A 22,204-nucleotide genomic window follows, 5' to 3' on the forward strand; every position below is an offset into this window, starting at 1 on the left:
GGGGGAGCGGAGGTACAGGTAGAAGAAGGGGGGGGGAGGTACAGGTAGTAGAAGAAGGGGGGAGGGGAGGTACAGGTAGTAGAAGAAGGGGGGAGGGGAGGTACAGGTAGTAGAAGGGGGAGGGGAGGTAGAAGAAGAAGGGGGGAGGAGAGGTACAGGTATAGAAGGGGGAGGGGAGGTACAGGTAGTAGAAGTGGGGAGGGGAGGTACAGGTAGAAGAAGAAGGGGGAGGAGAAGTACAGGTATAGAAGAAGGGGGAGGGGAGGTACAGGTAGTAGAAGGGGGGAGGTACAGGTACAGGTAGGAGAAGGGGGAGGGGAGGTACAGGTAGAAGAAGGGGGAGGGGAGGTACAGGTAGTAGAAGGAGGGAGGGGAGGTACAGGTAGGAGAAGGAGGGAGGGGAGGTACAGGTATAGAAGAAGGGGGAGGGGAGGTACAGGTAGAATAAGGGGGGAGGGGAGGTACAGGTAGTAGAAGGGGGAGGGGAGGTACAGGTAGTAGAAGGAGGGCGGGGAGGTACAGGTATAGAAGAAGGAGGGAGGAGAGGTACAGGTAGTAGAAGGAGGGCGGGGAGGTACAGGTATAGAAGAAGGGGGGAGGGGAGGTACAGGTATAGAAGGAAAGGGAGGGGAGGTACAGGTATAGTAGAAGGGGGGAGGGGAGGTACAGGTAGAAGAAGGGGGGAGGGGAGGTACAGGTATAGAAGAAGGGGGGAGGGGAGGTACAGGTATAGAAGGAAAGGGAGGGGAGGTACAGGTATAGAAGAAGGGGGGAGGGGAGGTACAGGTATAGAAGGAAAGGGAGGGGAGGTACAGGTAGTAGAAGGGGGGAGGGGAGGTACAGGTATAGAAGAAGGGGGAGGGGAGGTACAGGTATAGAAGAAGGGGGGAGGGGAGGTACAGGTATAGAAGGAAAGGGAGGGGAGGTACAGGTAGTAGAATGGGCGAGGGGAGGTACAGGTAGAAGAAGGAGGGGGAGGGGAGGTACAGGTAGTAGAAGGGGAGAGGTGAGGTACAGGTATAGAAGGGGGAGGGGAGGTACAGGTAGTAGAAGGGGGGAGGGGAGGTACAGGTAGTATAAGAAGGGGGAGGGGAGGTACAGGTATAGAAGAAGGAGGGAGGGGAGGTACAGGTAGAAGAAGAAGGGGGGAGGGGAGGTACAGGTAGTAGAAGAAGGGGGAGGGGAGGTACAGGTATAGAAGAAGGGGGGAGCGGAGGTACAGGTAGAAGAAGGGGGGAGGGGAGGTACAGGTAGTAGAAGGGGGAGGGGAGGTAGAAGAAGAAGGGGGGAGGAGAGGTACAGGTAGAAGAAGAAGGGGGAGCGGAGGTACAGGTAGAAGAAGGGGGGAGGGGAGGTACAGGTAGTAGAAGAAGGGGGAGCGGAGGTACAGGTAGAAGAAGGGGGGAGGGGAGGTACAGGTAGTAGAAGGGGGAGGGGAGGTACAGGTAGAAGAAGGGGGAGGGGAGGTACAGGTATAGAAGGGGGAGGGGAGGTACAGGTAGTAGAAGTGGGGAGGGGAGGTACAGGTAGAAGAAGGAGGGAGGGGAGGTACAGGTAGAAGAAGAAGGGGGAGGGGAGGTACAGGTAGTAGAAGGGGGGAGGAGAGGTACAGGTATAGAAGAAGGGGGAGGGGAGGTACAGGTAGTAGAAGGGGGGAGGTACAGGTACAGGTAGGAGAAGGAGGGAGGGGAGGTACAGGTATAGAAGAAGGGGGAGGGGAGGTACAGGTAGAAGAAGGGGGTGGGGAGGTACAGGTAGTATAAGGAGGGGGAGGGGAGGTACAGGTGGAAGGAGGGGGAGGGGAGGTACAGGTAGAAGAAGGGGGTGGGGAGGTACAGGTATAGAAGAAGGGGGAGGGGAGGTACATGTAGAAGAAGGGGGTGGGGAGGTACAGGTAGTATAAGGAGGGGGAGGGGAGGTACAGGTATAGAAGAAGGGGGAGGGGAGGTACAGGTATAGAAGAAGGGGGTGGGGAGGTACAGGTATAGAAGAAGGGGGAGGGGAGGTACAGGTAGAAGAAGGAGGGAGGGGAGGTACAGGTATAGAAGAAGGGGGAGGGGAGGTACAGGTATAGAAGAAGGGGGGAGGGGAGGTACAGGTAGAAGAAGGAGGGAGGGGAGGTACAGGTAGAAGAAGGAGGGAGGGGAGGTACAGGTAGGAGAAGGAGGGAGGGGAGGTACAGGTATAGAAGAAGGGGGAGGGGAGGTACAGGTAGAAGAAGGGGGGAGGGGAGGTACAGGTAGTAGAAGGGGGGAGGGGAGGTACAGGTAGTAGAAGGAGGGCGGGGAGGTACAGGTATAGAAGAAGGGGGGAGGGGAGGTACAGGTATAGTAGAAGGGGGGAGGGGAGGTACAGGTAGAAGAAGGGGGGAGGGGATGTACAGGTATAGAAGAAGCAGGGAGGGGAGGTACAGGTAGAAGAAGGGGGAGGGGAGGTACAGGTAGTAGAAGGGGGAGAGGAGGTACAGGTATAGAAGAAGCAGGGAGGGGAGGTACAGGTAGAAGAAGGGGGAGGGGAGGTACAGGTAGTAGAAGGGGGGAGGGGAGGTACAGGTAGAAGAAGGGGGAGAGGAGGTACAGGTATAGAAGAAGGGGGGAGGGGAGGTACAGGTAGTAGAAGGAGGGGGAGGGAAGGTACAGGTATAGAAGAAGGGGGGAGGGGAGGTACAGGTAGGAGAAGAAGGGGGAGGGGAGGTACAGGTAGTAGAAGGGGGGAGGGGAGGTACAGGTAGTAGAAGAATGGGGGAGGGGAGGTACAGGTATAATAAGAAGGGGAGGGGAGGTACAGGTAGAATAAGAAGGGGGAGGGGAGGTACAGGTAGGAGAAGAAGGGGGGAGGGGAGGTACAGGTAGGAGAAGAAAGGGGGAGGGGAGGTACAGGTAGTAGAAGAAGGGGGGGGGAGGTACAGGTAGGAGAATAAGGGGGAAGGGGAGGTACAGGTAGGAGAAGAAAGGGGGAGGGGAGGTACAGGTAGTAGAAGAAGGGGGGGGGAGGTACAGGTAGGAAAATAAGGGGGAAGGGGAGGTACAGGTAGTAGAAGGGGGGAGGGGAGGTACAGGTAGAATAAAAAGGGGGAGGGGAGGTACAGGTAGAATAAGAAGGGGGGAGGGGAGGTACAGGTAGGAGAAGAAGGGGGGAGGGGAGGTACAGGTAGGAGAAGAAAGGGGGAGGGGAGGTACAGGTAGTAGAAGAAGGGGGGAGGGGCGGTACAGGTATAGAAGAAGGAGGGAGGGGAGGTACAGGTAGAAGAACGGGGGAGGGGAGGTACAGGTATAGAAGAAGGGGGAGGGGAGGTACAGGTATAGAAGGAAAAGGAGGGGAGGTACAGGTAGTAGAAGGGGGGAGGGGAGGTACAGGTAGAAGAAGGAGGGGGAGGGGAGGTACAGGTAGAAGAAGGAGGGGGAGGGGAGGTACAGGTATAGAATAAGGGGGGAGGGGAGGTACAGGTAGTAGAAGAAGGGGGAGGGGAGGTACAGGTAGAATAAGAAGGAGGGAGGAGAGGTACAGGTAGTAGAAGGGGGGAGGGGAGGTACAGGTAGTAGAAGAAGGGGGAGGGGAGGTACAGGTAGAATAAGAAGGAGGGAGGAGAGGTACAGGTAGTAGAAGGGGGGAGGGGAGGTACAGGTAGTAGAAGAATGGGGGAGGGGAGGTACAGGTATAATAAGAAGGGGGAGGGGAGGTACAGGTAGGAGAAGAAAGGGGGAGGGGAGGTACAGGTAGTAGAATAATGGGGGAGGGGAGGTACAGGTAGTAGAAGGGGGAAGGGGAGGTACAGGTAGTAGAAGAAGGGGGGAGGGGAGGTACAGGTAGTAGAAGGGGGGAGGGGAGGTACAGGTAGGAGAAGAAGGGGAGGGGAGGTACAGGTAGGAGAAGAAAGGGGGAGGGGAGGTACAGGTAGTAGAAGAAGGGGGGAGGGGAGGTACAGGTAGTAGAAGGGGGGAGGTACAGGTAGTAGAAGAAGGGGGGAGGGGAGGTACAGGTAGTAGAAGGGGGGAGGGGAGGTACAGGTAGAATAAGAAGGGGGGAGGGGAGGTACTGGTAGGAGAAGAAGGGGGGAGGGGAGGTACAGGTATAGAAGAAGGGGGGAGGGGAGGTACAGGTAGTAGGAGACATACAGGTCATAGAATTATAGTACAGTGGAGAAGTAAAAATAAAAATAGAATAAAAAGGCAGTGTAAACAATATAATTAACTCTGGACATGCGCAAATTGCGCATATGGGCAACAAGGTGCGAGATGAGGGCATGTATGCCCTCTCAGTTATATTTGCCCTACAATAAATACATATAGTTACAATATATAATCTAATAATCCAATAATCTAAATCTAATCTAATATATAATCTGAAAATGCTAAATGCTGAATATAATGATGTAGTATACGGTATTCACCTTTGCACATTATGTCGCCGAAGACCCAGGTCTGCTTGGCCAGGTAGACGACGAAGAAGATGGTGAGCAGCATGAGGAAGCCGTCGGCGCACGCCAGGTTGAGGATGAGGAGAGTGGTGACGGAGCGGCGGCGCGCGCGGGCCAGGATGCTCCAGATGATGAAGAGGTTGCCGGGGACGCCCAGGAGGAAGACCAGCCCCAGGATGCTGGCTCCCACCGCCACGGTGAAGTCGTTGCTCACGAGGTTCTGGTCCTCGACGCCTCTGGAAGGCATACTTCGGTTGGCCATGCTGAGGTTCGGTTCTGGGGAAGACCATTGAATTTACCATTAGTCACACCACGCAGGGGTGTAAAAAGTACCCAGAAATTATACTTAAGTGAAAGTATGGGTACCGTCTCAAAATCTTACTCAAGTAAAAGTCAGAGTATCTGGCTAAAAACACACTTGAGTAAAAGTCAAAACGTTTCTACTTTTAAATGTACTTAAGTACTAAAAAGTTTAAGTAAAAACCTTCTGATAGCAGGTGTTTAATCAAAGATCCCCGCTTTCTAGTCTTGCACAAGGACCAATCAGCATGGGTATGGGAGGGTTAATTTTCCATTGATGGGGATTGGATTGGCTGTTTTTAAATAAAGTGCGGCCGCAGGATTAATAACGCTAACGTCAGTTCGGCCAGAGAAACAAATTAAAATGGTTGGACCTGCGAGATTTGTACGTTGTACTTTGTAGGTTTGCATTTTAAATGTAAGTACAAAGTATGTTTTTTTTCTCTGAAATGTAATTGAGTAAAAGTACAAGTATACAAACCTAATAATACTTGAGTAAAGTACAAATCCCCCAAAACAGTACTTAAGTATTGTAACGAAGTACAATTACTCAAGTACTTTACACCCCATGTCACACGGTGGTCATTATGTCATGCTCAGGTTGGGATTCCTTTCCTTTCCCCCCAGGGCTGTGTTCTGAGTCCCCTCCTCTACTCCCTGTACACACACGACTGTGTGGCTCAGCGGAGTAGCTATACAATCATCAAATTTGCTGACGACACAGTGGTGGTGGGCCTGATCTCTGCCAACGACGAGAGGGCCTACCTGGAAGAGGTCAAGGTCCTGGCGGGATGGTGCCAGGAAAACAGCCTCTCCCTGAACGTCAGCAAAACAAAGGAGATGATTGTGGACTTCAGGAGGTCGGGGGTCAAGGACTACAGCCCCCTCAGCATCGACGGGGCACCGGTTGAGAGAGTCAACAGCTTTAAGTACCTCGGAGCCTACATATCCGAGGATTTGACATGGACCACACACATTGACAGTGTTGTGAAGAAGGCACGACAACGCCTCTACTTCCTCAGGCGCCTAAGGAAGTTCCAAGTCAGTCAGAAGATCCTTAAGAACTTCTACTCATGTACAATAGAGAGCATCCTGACTGGCAACATCACCTCCTGGTTTGGGAATAGCACTGCACAAGACCGAAGCAGACTACAAAGAGTGACACGTTCAGCCGAACGCACAATTGGAGGGGGGCTCCCCACCCTCCAGAACATTTACAACAAGCGTTGCAGGGGCAAGGCTAAGAGAATCATTAAAGACTCCAGTCACCCGAACAACTGCCTCTTTGAACTGCTGCGGTCAGGCAAGCGATACCGGAGTCTCAAGGCGAGCACAGAAAGACTCAGAAGAAGCTTCTATCCCCAGGCCATCAGGCTGCTAAACGAACAATGAACACTACACAACAACAACCATCAAACGCACATAGCACACACATCCACACGCACACACTCACTTTAAACAAACACACTGCAGCACCCACTCCACACACTTTATAGCACACACTCACTTTAAACAAACACACTGTAGCACCCACTCCCCACACTTTATATTTATTGATGAAGGATTGCACTACAACTCGTACACCTTACTGTAAATTGTACCTAAATTGTACCTCATCCCATTTCTGCTTTGCACTATATAGTACTGTACATTAGTACACTGCATAGTATTGTATATTATATGGTAACTCAGTTACCTCTATTCTGCATCGAACATTGTACATATGTCTATACTGAACACTGTGACCTCATTTTCTACTTCTAAATTACATGCTAAACTATGTTATTTGATACTATCTTGTCTAGCACAGTCTCTGGAGCGTAACAGTAAGAAGCATTTTGTATGAAAGTATTCTGTACTTCTGTATGACAACTATTAAAGAAACTTGAAACTTGAAACACCCTGAAAATGGCCGCCATGTGAATATGGTCAATGTGGAACCTGCACGGCCTAATGTCAAAGACCATGTTTTTCAAAACCCTAACGTTCCTCTCCATGCCTGCTCTACTCCATTGCTGGGCTAATTACTTCTATTCTATTCATATATTTGCTTATTACATCTATTTATTGCTCCTATGTCCGCCCACTACAAACACAGGAACTCTCTAACCCATGTCCCCATCTCCCTGTCTCTCTGTGAGTGGATGTCTCGTGGTGATGGCCAAGGTGGTGGATGTCTCGTGGTGATAGCCAAGGTGGTGGATGTCTCGTGGTGATAGCCAAGGCGGTGCGATCTTCTCTACGTCGCCCCCATACTTCAAATGGATCAGAGCGGAATACATACATACATACATTCATCCAAATGGAATATGACGCTGATATTTTGAGCTCCGAGCCTTGACATTTAGCCTTTATCTTATTTTCGAACCAGCACTCGTTTCCCTATGCTTTTTCTTTTGTTGTTGTTGTTCTTAGCTCTCTCTAATTTTCTAAAATGTTCTAATGTACCTTAGTAGCTATTGCATGTACATATATGTGTTTTATTACATGTATATGTACATACATACCAACTATTCGCCTGTTTTATTCTCCACCCATCCATCATCCATAGCAACACTATATTATTACCACCGACATCCAAGTTGGAACGGCCCATCTGAGGTTTCTCTCCTCCACGTCGCCTGTGGTGCTCCCCCGCCCCCCCCCCCCCCCCCCCTATTGCTAGGTTTTTAGTGAGTAGTTCCTCATCTTCGTTGGGGAATGTCTGGGAGTGTCGCATATTTGAATTTTATGTTTTTATTTTTTATTTATTTATTGTGATGTTTCTTCTTGACTTGTTCAAGAAGACTTGTACAGCCCATGGGGGCTATTCCATGTGATCTTGGGCTTTACAAATACATTTGATTTGATACGGTTTCTACCACAGGAAGAGGTGAGAGGACTGGACGTTGACGCCGTTAGAGGGGTTGCATTTACAGAGGCCATTAAATATATAACTTGTTGAATACTTTTTTATTTAAATTTGTATTTTTTTTTACATAAATTGAAACAAGGTTTAGTCCTACCTTTCCTGCACTTATCCTTTGGCACCTTCCACACTATTCATATTTGAAAGTGAATGCTTGCCAGTTGGAATTTTGGGCACACTGACCAAAAGTGCCTTTAAACAATGGTTAAAATAGTATGGAAGATACTCGAAATAACTAGACGTACAACTTAACTTAACACTCACCCCTGGTGTACAATGCTTTTGAAGTTCTACACAAGCTGCTGCCACCCTTACATATTTCGTATTAATGTATTTTGGAGACAGTATTGTCTCTCTTTATTTTCCCTGTTTGTTAGAGACGAGAGTAGTCTCCCCTTTTCGTTATTCACCCTTGTCATTTGACTCAATTCCTACTATTGATATATCCTACAATTTGGCGTCGCAAACTTTCGTGCTTGTGCAACTGTGTTTCGCTCTCATGCATAGAGAAAAAGGGAGTAGATAGCCGGCCTTATTGGAATGCATTGGTGCATTCCCCCTCTTTCTCTGCGCACGCTTGAGCATCTACGGTGTATATTAATATTGAGATCATGGCTGAGTAGTAGAGTGACGTGCATTGATTATTTGGTCTGTATTGTGAATTGTTACGGGGGAATGCGTGTATCCCGGTCTTCCTCAGGTGTGAAGGAAATATTTGCTGGGTTAATGGTACCTGTTCCCAGACTGAGTGTTATAGGCACTAGCTAAAATATGTACTGGGTCAAAGTGTGCTATCCCCTGACTGAGTTTTAACCAGAGACTAGCTAAAAGTATGTGCAATAGGGAATGTAGATTTCCTAGTTAGGACCAAGAGGGTACTGACTGAACTAATATGTTGTGACCAGGGACTGGCTGACTTAGAAAATATATACTGTTGGTAAGAGGACCGACTGAATGTTGTCTGGACTTCACATATTTCATTTAAACATAAACAGCTTGAAACCCAAACTGGCTGAAATCAGACATTTGTTTTTAAACGGTAAGGCTAATATATTATGTTTCACAGAAACAAAACTTGACTCATCTGTTCAGGATCCAGAGATAGAAATCGAGGACTATTCAATCGTCAGGAGGGATAGGAACCAGTATGGAGGTGGTGTCTGTGTGTATATACACAAAGATACCAAATTCAGCAACCGTACTGACCTTAACCATGACGAGATTGAAACTGTATGGATTGAAATCTTATTTGAAAGGGCAAAATCAGTACTAATAGGCACAATCTATAGACCACCAGAACAGAGTGGCTTTTATGACACACTTGATGGGTGCTTAACTGGGGTGGAGGGCGTAGAAAAAATCCTTATTGGGGACTGGAACACGGACATGCTACGTAAAGCAGCACCCGTCTTCAAGGCCTTCAGTAGGCTTTGTGATCTGCACGGCCTCAGCCAGCTAATCACCCAACCCACAAGGGTGTGTGAATCAACCCAGACTACCATTGACCTCATCCTGACCTCCGACAAGTCCATGATCTCCAATAAAGGGGTTATAGCATGCGGGTTAAGTGATCATTATATGATATTCTGTTCCCGCAAAAAGCTAAAGCAAAAGGCTGGCTGTCACAAAACGGTCACATCTAGAGACCTCAAAACCTACTCTAGCGAGGCCTTTAACCTTGAACTGAAGAGCCTGGACTGGTCAGATGAACTCAATGGTACACTGGCTGAAGAAACCTGGCTTGGCTTCAAAACCAAATTCTCAACAATACTAAACAACATGGCCCCCCTAAGAACCACCAGGGTAAAAAATCGCGCTGAGCCGTGGATGCACACTGAAATACTGACCGCTATGAAAGCCAGAGACAAAAAATTCTCTGAATTTCATAAAAGTCAGTCAAAGCTTACCAAAAGCACAAGCAGTGAACTCCAAGCCCACGTGACTGAACTCAAACTAGAAAGAAACAGACTAAGAAATGACGTAAACTCCATGATAAAAACTGCAAAAAAAGATTTCATCAATGACAAAACTGAGGAAAACAAAAATAAACCACGTGAACTTTGGAAATTACTCAATAATCAACTAGGCTGCAGTAAAAAACTTAAAACCAGGTTCTCAAACATAAACATAAAGACGGACAACACGCACATCACAGACAAACTGGATGTAGCCAATTACTTAAACACTTTCTTCACAAACATAGCCACAACACTGGTAAACAAACTACCCTCCCACTCAGGGCAGTATGGGGTAGAACACATAGTAGCATACTACAAGAACCTAGGCGTCCACAAAGACGATTTCAAACTGGAAATGGTAACTACAGATGAGGTACTCAATAAACTGAGCGCCCTCCAACCGAACAAGGCCACTGGCCATGACAACATCCCCTCCAAATTCCTCAGAGACTCAGCAGCCGCCATCACCCCAGTCATCACACACATAATAAACCTCTCCATAAAACAGGGACACGTCCCCAAGGACTTCAAAATAGCGAGAGTAACACCCCTGCACAAAAAGGGCAGCAAATTAGACCCAGGCAACTACCGCCCTGTTTCTATCCTTACATCCATCTCGAAAGTCATGGAAAAAATAGTATACGAACAGGTCGAAAAGTACCTTACGGATAAAAATCTAATCTACGAATTCCAATCTGGCTTCAGAACATCCCACTCCACTGACACATGCCTTCTCTATTTGAACGACCACATCAAACAAGAGGTGGACGCGGGCAAATACTGCAGCATGGTCATGCTAGACCTACAAAAGGCCTTCGACACTGTCAATCACTCCATTCTGATTGACAAGCTAAAAGCAATTGGTTTTGATAGTTTATCAGTGAGCTGGATACAATCCTACCTGGAGGGGAGAGAACAGATGGTGGAGGTAAACGGTACCCTATCCCCCCCCTCACAGTGAACTGTGGTGTTCCACAAGGAAGCATACTAGGACCACTACTGTTCCTAATTTATGCAAATTACATGTCGTCAGCTTGTGACTGCAACTTGTTCCTGTTTGCGGACGACTCAGCCCTGCTGGTCTCTGACAAGAACAAGTTACAGGTTGAAAAAACCCTCAGCTCGGAACTAGGCAAAATCTGCATATGGCTTGCCGACAACAAACTATCATTACACATGGGCAAAACAGAGTCCATTCTCTTCGGTTCAAATAACAAACTCAGCAAAACCGACGGCTTCTCAGTTACAGTGGGTGACAATATTGTCACAAGGAAAGATGAAATTACCTACCTGGGTTCCATCCTAGAGGCTAATCTTTCCTGTGACAAAATGGCATCCAATGTAATAAAAAAAGTCAATCAACGAACTCGATTCTTGTACCGGATCTCCTCCCTGGTAAACAAGAATACCCTGAAGACTCTGGCAGGAGCACTCATTCAAGGGTACTACGACTATGCTTGCACCTCATGGTACCAAAGCACCTCAAAGGCACTAAAAACCAAATTACAAACATCTCAAAACAAACTAGTCAGACTACTGCTTGACCTGACTCCTAGAACCCACCTCACCCCTGCACACTTTGCCAACCTAGGATGGCTTAGAGTAGACGACAGAGTACAGCAACTTGCAATGGGCCTGGTCTACAAGATACACTACACGACCAAGGTACCCATGTACATGTCAAAATACTTCCCAAAGGTCAGTGAATACCACGATCACAACACCAGAGGGAGCTCCACAAATCATGTAAAACCCAGATTCGGCTCAAACAAGGGACTAAACACGTTTCGCAATTATGCCACAACAATGTGGAACGCCCTACCCAAAGCTGTAAAGGAATGTGAATCACTACCCACCTTCAAAAACACTCTCAAAGAACACCTACGGGAGACTGCAATTCAAAACTGGCCCCTACAAATGTCCTAACCCAGTTGTACAATAAAGACCAAGCATGGCTTTGTCAGTATTCCAATGTACAGCCCCACCCAACCCCACCCCACCTACCCAACCTCCTCCAATGTACAGTTTCTACGTCAAATGTATGTCAGTATTCCAATGTACAGTGTCCCCCCCCCCCACCTCCAATGTACAGCCCCACCCCACCTACCCAACCTCCCCCAATGCACAGTTTCTATGTCAAATGTATATACACTCTTTTTCTGGATTTTTTTAGTATCACAAACAGTACTGTATTTGAAAATCTGGTATGTCATAAATGTATAGATGTAGCAGTACTGTCTATCTGTATGTCGTGTGTGTCATATGATGAATTGAAAATGGGGGACCCTGATGGAAACAAGACGAAAGTCTTTCTCAGGTCTGCATCCTCTTAACAATTGTATGTATTGAGCTGTACTGTACTGTACCCATTCTGCAATCTGTTAATAAACATTTCAATCAATCAATCAATCAGTCGGGAGGAGCCCTATATTTATAGTGAAAAGGGGGAGGGGGGGGTCCCATTTGATAGGTCAAGTGAGTGGGGGGGGGGGGGGACACAGGATAGGGAACAAAGGAGAGGAGAGGGGGATGTTATAGTTAGGGGTCCCTCACAATATATTATTCCACAACGCCCTATTGCTCCTTACTAATAAACATTATTTTGTTTGAGAAGCAACACCTGCCTCCTTCCTGCCTGTCTGCGTTTGGGTTACCTTCTACCACACCACCATGCTGTCTAAATGTACCCACTCTAACACTCACCCCTGGTGTATAATGCTTTTGAAGTTCCACACAAGTTGCGGCCACACTTACGTAGACAGCCAAGTATTCATTGGCAGAGCACAGAGACACAGCAGGCCAAAACACGCCAGATGTTAGTGCACTGTCTAAAGAAACTGCATTTCGACACCGTCATCCCTGAGGATACTGCAGTCATTTTCCATGAGAATACTGCAGTCATTTTCCATGAGGATACTGGAGTCATTTTCCATGAGAATACTGCAGTCATTTTCCATGAGGATACTGCAGTCATTTCCATGAGGATACTGCAGTCATTTCCATGAGGATACTGCAGTCATTTCCATGAGAATACTGCAGTCATTTTCCATGAGGATACTGCAGTCATTTCCATGAGGATACTGCAGTCATTTCCATGAGAATACTGCAGTCATTTTCCATGAGGATACTGGAGTCATTTTCCATGAGAATACTGCAGTCATTTTCCATGAGGATACTGCAGTCATTTCCATGAGGATACTGCAGTCATTTCCATGAGGATACTGCAGTCATTTCCATGAGAATACTGCAGTCATTTTCCATGAGGATACTGCAGTCATTTCCATGAGGATACTGCAGTCATTTCCATGAGAATACTGCAGTCATTTTCCATGAGGATACTGGAGTCATTTTCCATGAGAATACTGCAGTCATTTTCCATGAGGATACTGCAGTCATTTCCATGAGGATACTGCAGTCATTTCCATGAGGATACTGCAGTCATTTCCATGAGGATACTGCAGTCATTTCCATGAGAATACTGCAGTCATTTTCCATGAGGATACTGCAGTCATTTCCATGAGGATACTGCAGTCATTTCCATGAGAATACTGCAGTCATTTTCCATGAGGATACTGCAGTCATTTCCATGAGGATACTGCAGTCATTTTCATGAGAATACTGCAGCCATTTCCATGAGGATACTGCAGTCATTTCCATGAGGATACTGCAGTCATTTCCATGAGAATACTGCAGTCATTTCCATGAGGATACTGCAGTCATTTGGGGGTGTAAAGTACTTGAGTAATTGTACTTCGTTACAATACTTAAGTACTGTTTTGGGGGATTTGTACTTTACTCGAGTATTATTAGGTTTGTATACTTGTACTTTTACTCAATTACATTTCAGAGAAAAAAACATACTTTTTACTCCTTACATTTAAAATGCAGACCTACAAAGTACAAATCTCACAGGTCCAACCATGGCTGCCTAATCCACCCTTCCCCAGAAGTTCGCAACCTGGGTGTCATACTGGACTCCACCCTCTCCTTTCATTCCCACATAAAAACAATAACCAAATCAGTTTTTTTCCATCTCAGGAACATTTCCAGACTCCGGCCATCTCTCCCCAACTCCGTAGCAGAGACTCCCATTCACGCTTTCGTCACCTCCCGTCTTGACTATGAAAACTCTGTCCTCATAGGGCTACCCAGCAATGCCCTGAACAGGCTACAATATGTGCAAAATTCTGCTGCCAGGGTTCTCACCCGCATCAAGTCCTGGCACCACATCACCCCCACCCTCATCCACCTCCACTGGCTTCTAGTCAAGTCCTGCATCAATTTCAAGATCCTCCTCATCACCTACAAAGCCCTTCACTCCCTTGCCCCCCGGTACCTAGCTGACCTCCTCCATCCCTACATCCCGCCCCGGAGGCTGCGGCCCTCTGACTCCGGTCTCCTCTCCATCCCCACCACCAACATGCGGACTGTTGGTCCCAGAGCCTTCTCTGTGGCCGCACCCACCCTCTGGAACTCACTCCCTCCAAACATCCGTAGTGTTACATCCCTGCACTCCTTCAAATCCCAACTCAAAACCCACCTTTTCACCAAATTCGTAAATTACTCCTTTCCCCCCCCCTTTTTTTCTTTCATATTCTTTCTTTCTTTCCTTTTGATTATTATTTTGTTGTTACTGTGAGGGCTGGGTAGGACTGCATGCTGCCCAACGAGGGGGCGTGCTGAACTTTCTTCCTCGCGCACCTTTGAGTGGTTGGCAATCAGCTCCTCGGGAGAGTATTAGTACTGCTGGTTGCCTTCCACTCCTTGCCAGGTCGTTTCTGTACATCACCACCTATCGCCGTTTCCTGGAGTAGGACACCGTCTTCGCTCTCTAGACTTCCACGGGAGGATCTCAATGTTCCCACTCCAGATGTCGTGCAATTGGGGTTGCATACAATCCTTAACAGTTACGACCTTGCCCTGTCGACGACCCCAGCCGGCACAGACAGTGTATTAGAGAGCCCCTGCAGCTAACCGGCTTCCTCAGCTAGTCCAGTCGTCTGCTAGCTTAGCCCCTGCAGCTAACCCCATGTGTTCTCATGCTAGTCCAGCCATTCTGCTAGTTTAGCTCCGGCAGCTAGCGCAGCCTCTATGCTGATGTATGTGTTACAGCTAGCATAGGCCCTGTTGCCAGTAATGCCCTGGCAGCCACCCTGTCCCTCTGCTAGCCCCACTTTATGTGTAGCTTCTCCTGCTAGCATGGCCTCCATTTTTTGTTTGTTGCTCTGTCATGTCCCCTGCCCCGCTCTCTGAAAAAAAATTTCCCCCAGCCCTGCGGGCCTGGCTGGTTGCCAGGTGGCTCCCGTGGAGGGGGCGTACTGTGAGGGCTGCGTCTATTCGAAGCCTAACCGGTTCATGCTTCCGCGTTTGCGTTTTGCGCTCTGATTGGCCACTGATGTTTCTGGTCGCACCAATCATGTGACGGCAAGTTCTTTCGCCGGTTAAGCTTAGGCACTCTTTCGAAGTTGGTTAAGGTTAGAGTTTGTCTTAGAGCAGGGCGATAGAACGCCAGCCCTGATTCCAAACTCTAACCATAACCAACTTCGAAAGAGTCGCCTAAGCTTAACCAGTGATAAACTAGCGTTAGGTAGTTTGCTGCTGGTCGAGGTGGAAATGGGCGCGTCACGCGATTGGGCGCACATGTCACATGACCAGAAACGTCAGTGGCCAATCAGATCGCACCAGAAACGGCAGTGGCCAATCAGATTAGCAAAACGCGAACGCGGAAGCATGAACCGGTTAGGCTTCGAATAGACGCGTGAGGGCTGGGTAGGACTGCATGCTGCCCAACGAGGGGGCGTGGCGAACTTTCTTCCTCGCACACCTGTGAGTGGTTGGCAATCAGCTCCTCGGGAGAGTATTAGTACTGCTGGTTGCCTTCCACTCCTTGCCAGGTCGTCTCTGTACATTACCACCTATCGCCGTTTCCTGGAGTAGGACACCGTCTTCGCTCTCTATTGTTCCACGGGAGGATCTCAGTGTTCCCACTCCAGACGTCGTGCAATTGGGGTCGCATACAATCCTTAACAGTTACGTTGTTCCCTGTTCCCCTCCCTTAGCTGTTAAGCGCCTTGGGTCTCCTGAAAGGCGCTATATAAATGTAAGATATTATTATTATTATTATTATTATTATTATTATTATTATTATTATTATTATTATTATTATTATTATTATTATTATTATTATTAGAAGTATAGACAGTCAGAAAAAAAGTTTTTACTTTTACTTTTTTAGTACTTAAGTACATTTAAAAGTTGAAACTTTTTGACTTTTACTCAAGTGTGTTTTTAGCCAGATACTCTGACTTTTACTTGAGTACGATTTCTGGGTACTTTTTACACCCCTGGTCATTTCTTTGGGGATACTGCAGTAATTTCCCTGGGGATACTGCAGTCATCCCAGAGCCTCCCCCTGGTTGAACTATAATGCGGTCAACAAAGAAAAAAGGAAATGTCGTGCAGCTGAGTGAAAATTTAGGAAAACAAAAACCACTATCGGCTGTGATATATACAAAGATGCATTAACTGCCTATAACAAAAACATCCGCTTAGCACGGAAAAACTACTTCTTTAAAATCATTACATAAAATGCTGGAAACTCACAGTCCTTTTTTCCACTATTATTAATCTACTACTCAACACTGGCCCTACTCCTCCTCAGATTCAGATTCAGATTATTTTATTGTCACGTCGTCCAGTACCTTACAGCAAAAAGAGTGAAATTCACTTTGTTGCGGTTCCTCGACCATAGCAGCATCCAATATAATATAAATAACTCCAACCCATACACAGGACACACCTTTGCACCATGGGTGACCGGGCCTTCTGCTCAGCTGCTCCTCGGCTGTGGAATGCCCTCCCCGACCATCTGACAGCACCACAGTCTGTTGAGGTTTTTAAAAGGGGCCTAAAAACATTTCTTTTTAACAAGGCATTTGCCTGAATAATTATTTTACTTTTATTTTTACTTCTATTCATTTTATTATATATATATATATTTTTGAATTTTTATGTTCTTCCATTTCATTGGTTGTTTTATTCATTTTAATTGTTTTTATTCATTTAACTTTTTATCTTTATCTCCTGTAGCACTTTGAGCTTTTCACAAATATAAAGTGCGGTACAAATTGAATTTATTATTATTATTATTATTATTATTATTATTATTATTATTATTATTATTATTATTATTATTATTATTATTATTATTATTATTATTATTATTATTATTATTATTATTATTATTATTCTTATTGATCTTATTATTCTTCTTATTATTATTATTATTATTATTATTATTATTATTATTATTATTATTATTATTATTATTATTATTATTATTATTATTATTATTATTATTGTTATTGTTATTGTTATTATTATTATTATTATTATTATTATTATTATTATTATTATTATTATTATTATTATTATTATTATTATTATTATTATTATTATTATTATTATTATTATTATTATTATTATTATTATTATTATTATTATTATTATTATTATTATTATTATTATTATTATTATTATTATTATTATTATTAAATAAATAAAAATGTGCATATAATAAATAAAATAAGATACAATAACAGCAAGATGACTATATACAGTTCTAAATAAGTGTGCAGTGCAGATAACAGGATGTAGATATTATACTATATCAAATTTAAATAACAAAAAGGCTATGTACAGTTCCAACAAGAAAAGTATGTTATGTGATGTGCAATGAGCAATGTGCAATAATTGGCTGTGGGTAAAATGCAATGTGCAATACAGTTTAGCAGCAGCAACAATTTACAAATACACACCATATCAAGCTGAGTAGGTAAAAGTTAAAGAGACATTCCACCAAAGATACCACCACTGTGTCATCTATTCTGTAGGTTACAGTTTAAAGTGACTATTAGATGTAGGCCTGTGTTTCTGGGGGATTTCTAGCGTATTTCTATACAAACATTGTGAGTCTGACTGTCTGACATTCTAAATTGTGACAAACGAATCCTTATGGAAACAAACACAGAACAAATGTTGTCAATGTTCAGAATTTCCAAACAACCGCATCTCAACAAAGAACACCACTTATACATTTTCTTTGGGACGTGGTCTGTGGAATTTGAACGTCACACTTCCACTGTAAACAATACAATTTATGTTACATGAGCGGCCCTTGAAAAGCAGACAGAGAGTTCTTTAAGTGTGAAGAACTTGCACTATTCTTTAACAACAAAATAACCTTGATCAGGGCCAGCATTACTCATGATGAAATAAAGCCGATTACAGCATGTTGAATCTAGAGGGTGTATGTATGGTTGTAACTAACTGTAACTGTCGTCTACTACTCCCATGACTGCGTATATATCTGTGTCCACTGGAGGGCGCTATAGGCGGAGCTTCTACTGTCTACGCCAGGTTGGGAGTATATAAGTCTTGGTTCCCTCCTACTTTTTCTTCTTCCCACACATGCCTCTCCCGGAGAGGAGAACACATGAGCTGTTGTGGTATGAGTCAATGTGACTGAATAAACCGCTGCCAGCAGAGCAAGGCCAAAGATGGAAACCATGCCTTTTTTATTTTTATTTTTTTACTTTATTTTTTAGCGTTTATCGCTTTTTTTCTGGTCAACCATGACCGACAGAAACAGGTTGAAATGGGATGTAGAGCAGGGGAAGACATTCTGAGAAATGACGGCGGGTCCGGGAGTCGAACTCGTGTCCCCCAGATCCGTGACAAGCACGGTTTTCCCCGACGCAGAAATAGCGCCGAGATATGCGGTGAGCTACGGGAGCTCCCGGAAACCATGCCTCTTGTACATATTATTGTCGCCCCATAGCCATTTCTGTTAACAGGTTATGGGCCCAGATCTCGCAGGGGCGAAATAATAAGGGTAGCTAGCTTAGCTGACGTGTAGGCCAGAGTAGCACCGGGAGTACCGCGTGGCTAGCGTACTAGGCCAACGAAGCTTAAGCTACACCTACCACCAACCACCAAGAAAGAGGATGGCGACCAAGGGAAGAAGCAAATGGCCCTCATTTAATGGGAAAGCGGAGGGATATGAGCTCTGGGAAGAGCGCATGCTATGTTGCATGCACGGCGCGGGACTCAAGGCGGTGATCTTGGCGGCCCCCGCGGGACCACTGACGGCGGAGGAACAAGCCCAAGACGACAAGCTTAATGCGGACGCATACTGTGAGTTGGCACCACTGCTCGACGATACAAGCTTGGGGCTAATATTCCGCGACACGAAGGACAAAGGCAGAGAAAGCCTGGGAGTGTTGAGGGAGCATTACATCGGACGGGGAAGGCCCCGAGTAGTGTCCCTCTACGTAATGTTAACGGCCCTGAAGAAGGGGCACACAGAGACGATGACAGAATACATCATCCGAGCTGAGCAGATCATGACGGCGCTCAAGAGTGCGGGAGAGGCACCCGGCGAAGGGTTAATGATGGCAATGGTGATGAGAGGACTACCGGAGTTGTACAGGCCGTTCACGCTACTGGTTACCCACGGTTCAACGGACATGACATTGGGGCAGTTCAAAGCCAAGCTGTGGAACTTTGAGGCCTCAGAGGATATCCACCCAGACGCCGCGGAAACGGGGGGGATAGCACTGAAAGCCCGAGCGACACCGAGGGAGAAGGCCAGGCCCACGACGGAGCTGACGTGTTGGCGATGCGGAGAGAATGGGCATCGGAGGGATAACTGCAACAAGACGGTCTGGTGCAACTTCTGCAGATCATCGGGGCACACAGACAAAGAGTGCCGAAAGAAACGAGACCAGAGTGCCCGATACGCACATGGGCAAGATGTCGGCCAGAGACGAGGCGGCGCCTATGGACAAGATGGCGGCGACGGACGAGGTCGCGGCCACGAACAAGATGGCGGCGATGGACGAGATCGCGGCTATGGTCAAGATGGCGGCTGTGGACGAAATGACGACTACAGACAAGATGGCGGCAACAGTGATCGTGAGGCGAGTCGAGATGACGCCCGGAGAGCGGCAGGACGAGAGGACTTCGTTTTCGGGGCGCGGACTACGGGTGTCGCCCGGCCAACGCAGCAACAGCAGTTCCAGAGGAGGGGACTGATCGAGGACACAGGTGAGTCGTCCCACATCATCAACGACAGGAATAGTTTCAAGAACTTTGATAAATCCTTCGAGCCGGAGGGACACAGCATGGAGCTGGCGGACGGGAAACGCACCTACGGGTTGGCGCAGGGGAGAGGAGACGCACAGGTATGCCTTATAGACATTAAGGGGCGCCGGTGTACAGTGACGTTAAAGGACGCTCTATATATACCCTCGTTCCCACAAGAACTATTCTCAGTAAAATCCGCTACTGCTAACGGTGCCGAAGTGTTCTTCAGTGAAGGTAAAGATGTTCTTGTAGAAAAAGATGGTACACGGTTTAACATTGACGTATATGGAAGAATGTATTACCTACAAATGGAGTGTAATAATAATGATAAATGTAATGTGACTGTTAGTCATGACATCCAGATGTGGCATGAAATTATGGGTCATTGTAATCACGAGGATTTACTAAAGCTGCAAGCAGTGACAGACGGTATGCACATTAAGGGTGAAAAGCATAGACCTGACAAAGAATGTGAAGTTTGCATAAGGGGGAAGTTTACTCAAACAAGGAACAGGGACCCCACAGAGAAGGTAAAGAGACCACTGGAGCGAGTTAACACCGACCTAGCCGGTCCAGTAAGGAATGAGTCCATAGGTGGCTTTAACTATGTACAGTCCTTTACAGATGTGGGTACCGGCGTAGTGTTCGTCTATTTCCTTAAAGCAAAGAATGATGCACTCCAAGCCACGGCGAAGTTCCTTGCCGATGTCCCCCCTATGGGGACGTAAAATGTTTGAGGTCAGACAACGGCACCGAGTTTACAAACAGAGAGTTCCAATCACTGTTGAGAAAAAACAGGATCAGACACGAGACATCATGTCCCTACTCCCCACATCAGAACGGGGTAGCAGAGAGGGAATGGCGCACTCTTTTTGAAATGGCCAGGTGTAAGCTAGACAATAGTAACATACCGAAGAGCCTGTGGCATTATGCGGTACAAGAAGCCGCCTACACCAGAAACAGGGCACCACCCCATATAAAGCAATGACAGGGAAAAGATGTAATCTAGCCAGAATGCACAAATTCGGATCAGTGTGCTATGCTTACCAGCAGGACAGAGGCAAGCTTGAGTCCAGATGTGAAAAAGGACTCTTTGACACGACAGAAGGAGCCCCGCACTCCTAGTCTACTATCCCGGTAAAGGGAAGGTGCAAAAGCACAGACTAGTGAAATTTGTCACCAAGACAATGTGCGAAATCGACAGAGGAGCCATGGTTGGACTCCGGGGTAAGGTATGGAGGGACAGAGACACCACAGCCTAGTGTACTGAGCACAGGCGTGCAGGCAGACCTCCAGACACCCCCAGAGGGCGATGACGAGGAGCACCCGAGGGTGACGTCAAGTGCCCCATGCAGTGGGAGATATCCCTCAAGGGAACACAAACCCCCAAGATATCTGAAAGATTATGCCCGGAGAGGTAGTGACGAGGATGACAGTACACTCGCCAGTATTGATTACTGCTACCGAGCGGTGTGTGGCGTGCCTCAGTCCTTTAAGGAAGCCATAGTGTCCCCAGAGTCGAGTAAGTGGGAGAGAGCGATGGACGAGGAGATGAGGTCCTTAGAGGACAACCACACCTTTACCCTCACCAAATTGCCAGAGGGCAGACAGACAGTGGGAGGGAAGTGGGTGTACTCAATCAAGGAAGGGATCGAAGGCCCGCGGGATGATTCTGACCGGCCCGCAAAAGATTTAATTATTTGTTTTATTTTTTTTTGTTTACTTTTTTATTTTCATGTCAACGTTCACACGCACTATATACGCTTACCTAGGATTTGACATGATTCAACAACAAAGCAGTTGGGGCAAGCCGAAAACGGTCGAAAGTGTGGTTATTTGAAGTTTGGATTTTTTGGGTACCGGTATCGATTCACAGGTACCGGTACCGTATCGGTTCAAATGTGAATGGTACCCATCCCTACTGAACACACAACTGCAGGGCAAGGGCATTTTTGCTCATGAAATGCATAGCCATGTGAAAGCCTTCATGACAAAGTTGCAATTAATTTCAAGGCAACTAGGCAGCAACAATCTCAAACACATGAAAACCCTGAAAGAAGTCAAACCATCAGCTGATCACCGGCACAGGTACTCATCCATGTTGGGAGCACTGCATGATGAATTTTCAAGGCGTTTTCAAGATTTCAAAAAAGTTGAGAATGAAATGCAGCTGGTTTCCTCTCCCTTTACCTGCAGTGTTGATAGTTGTTCAGCTTGAACTCATTGACCTGCAGTCTGATTCACTACTGAAAGAGCACTTTAAGTCAGCATCACTGCTAGAGTTCTACTCTGCTCTCAAGGAGGAGAACTTTCCAAACATGAGGAGACATGCTCAGAAGATGTTGGTTCTCTTTGGATCCACCTACATATGTGAACAGACATTCTCAGTCATGACGTTTACCAAGTCCAGGTACAGATCCTCTCTCACTGATGAACATCTGGCAGCTGTGCTTCGCATCTCCACCTCAGACATGC

The 22,204-nt window shown here is 46.5% G+C and overlaps 1 protein-coding gene across 1 annotated transcript in view; it reads right to left on the minus strand.

Moving 5' to 3' along the window:
• ltb4r2b (leukotriene B4 receptor 2b) overlaps positions 1–22,204 on the minus strand; it is a 72,569-nt gene that overhangs the window by 21,009 nt on the left and 29,356 nt on the right. Inside the window, exon 2 of the mRNA XM_084327264.1 lies at positions 4,391–4,693. Within this exon, the coding sequence (XP_084183390.1) occupies positions 4,391–4,679 (289 nt within the window). The 5' untranslated portion in view covers positions 4,680–4,693. The remainder of the gene's footprint in view (positions 1–4,390; positions 4,694–22,204) is intronic.

Source organism: Notolepis coatsorum (genome assembly GCF_963971535.1).
Source record: "Notolepis coatsorum genome assembly, chromosome: 13".
Lineage (NCBI taxonomy): Eukaryota > Metazoa > Chordata > Actinopteri > Aulopiformes > Paralepididae > Notolepis > Notolepis coatsorum.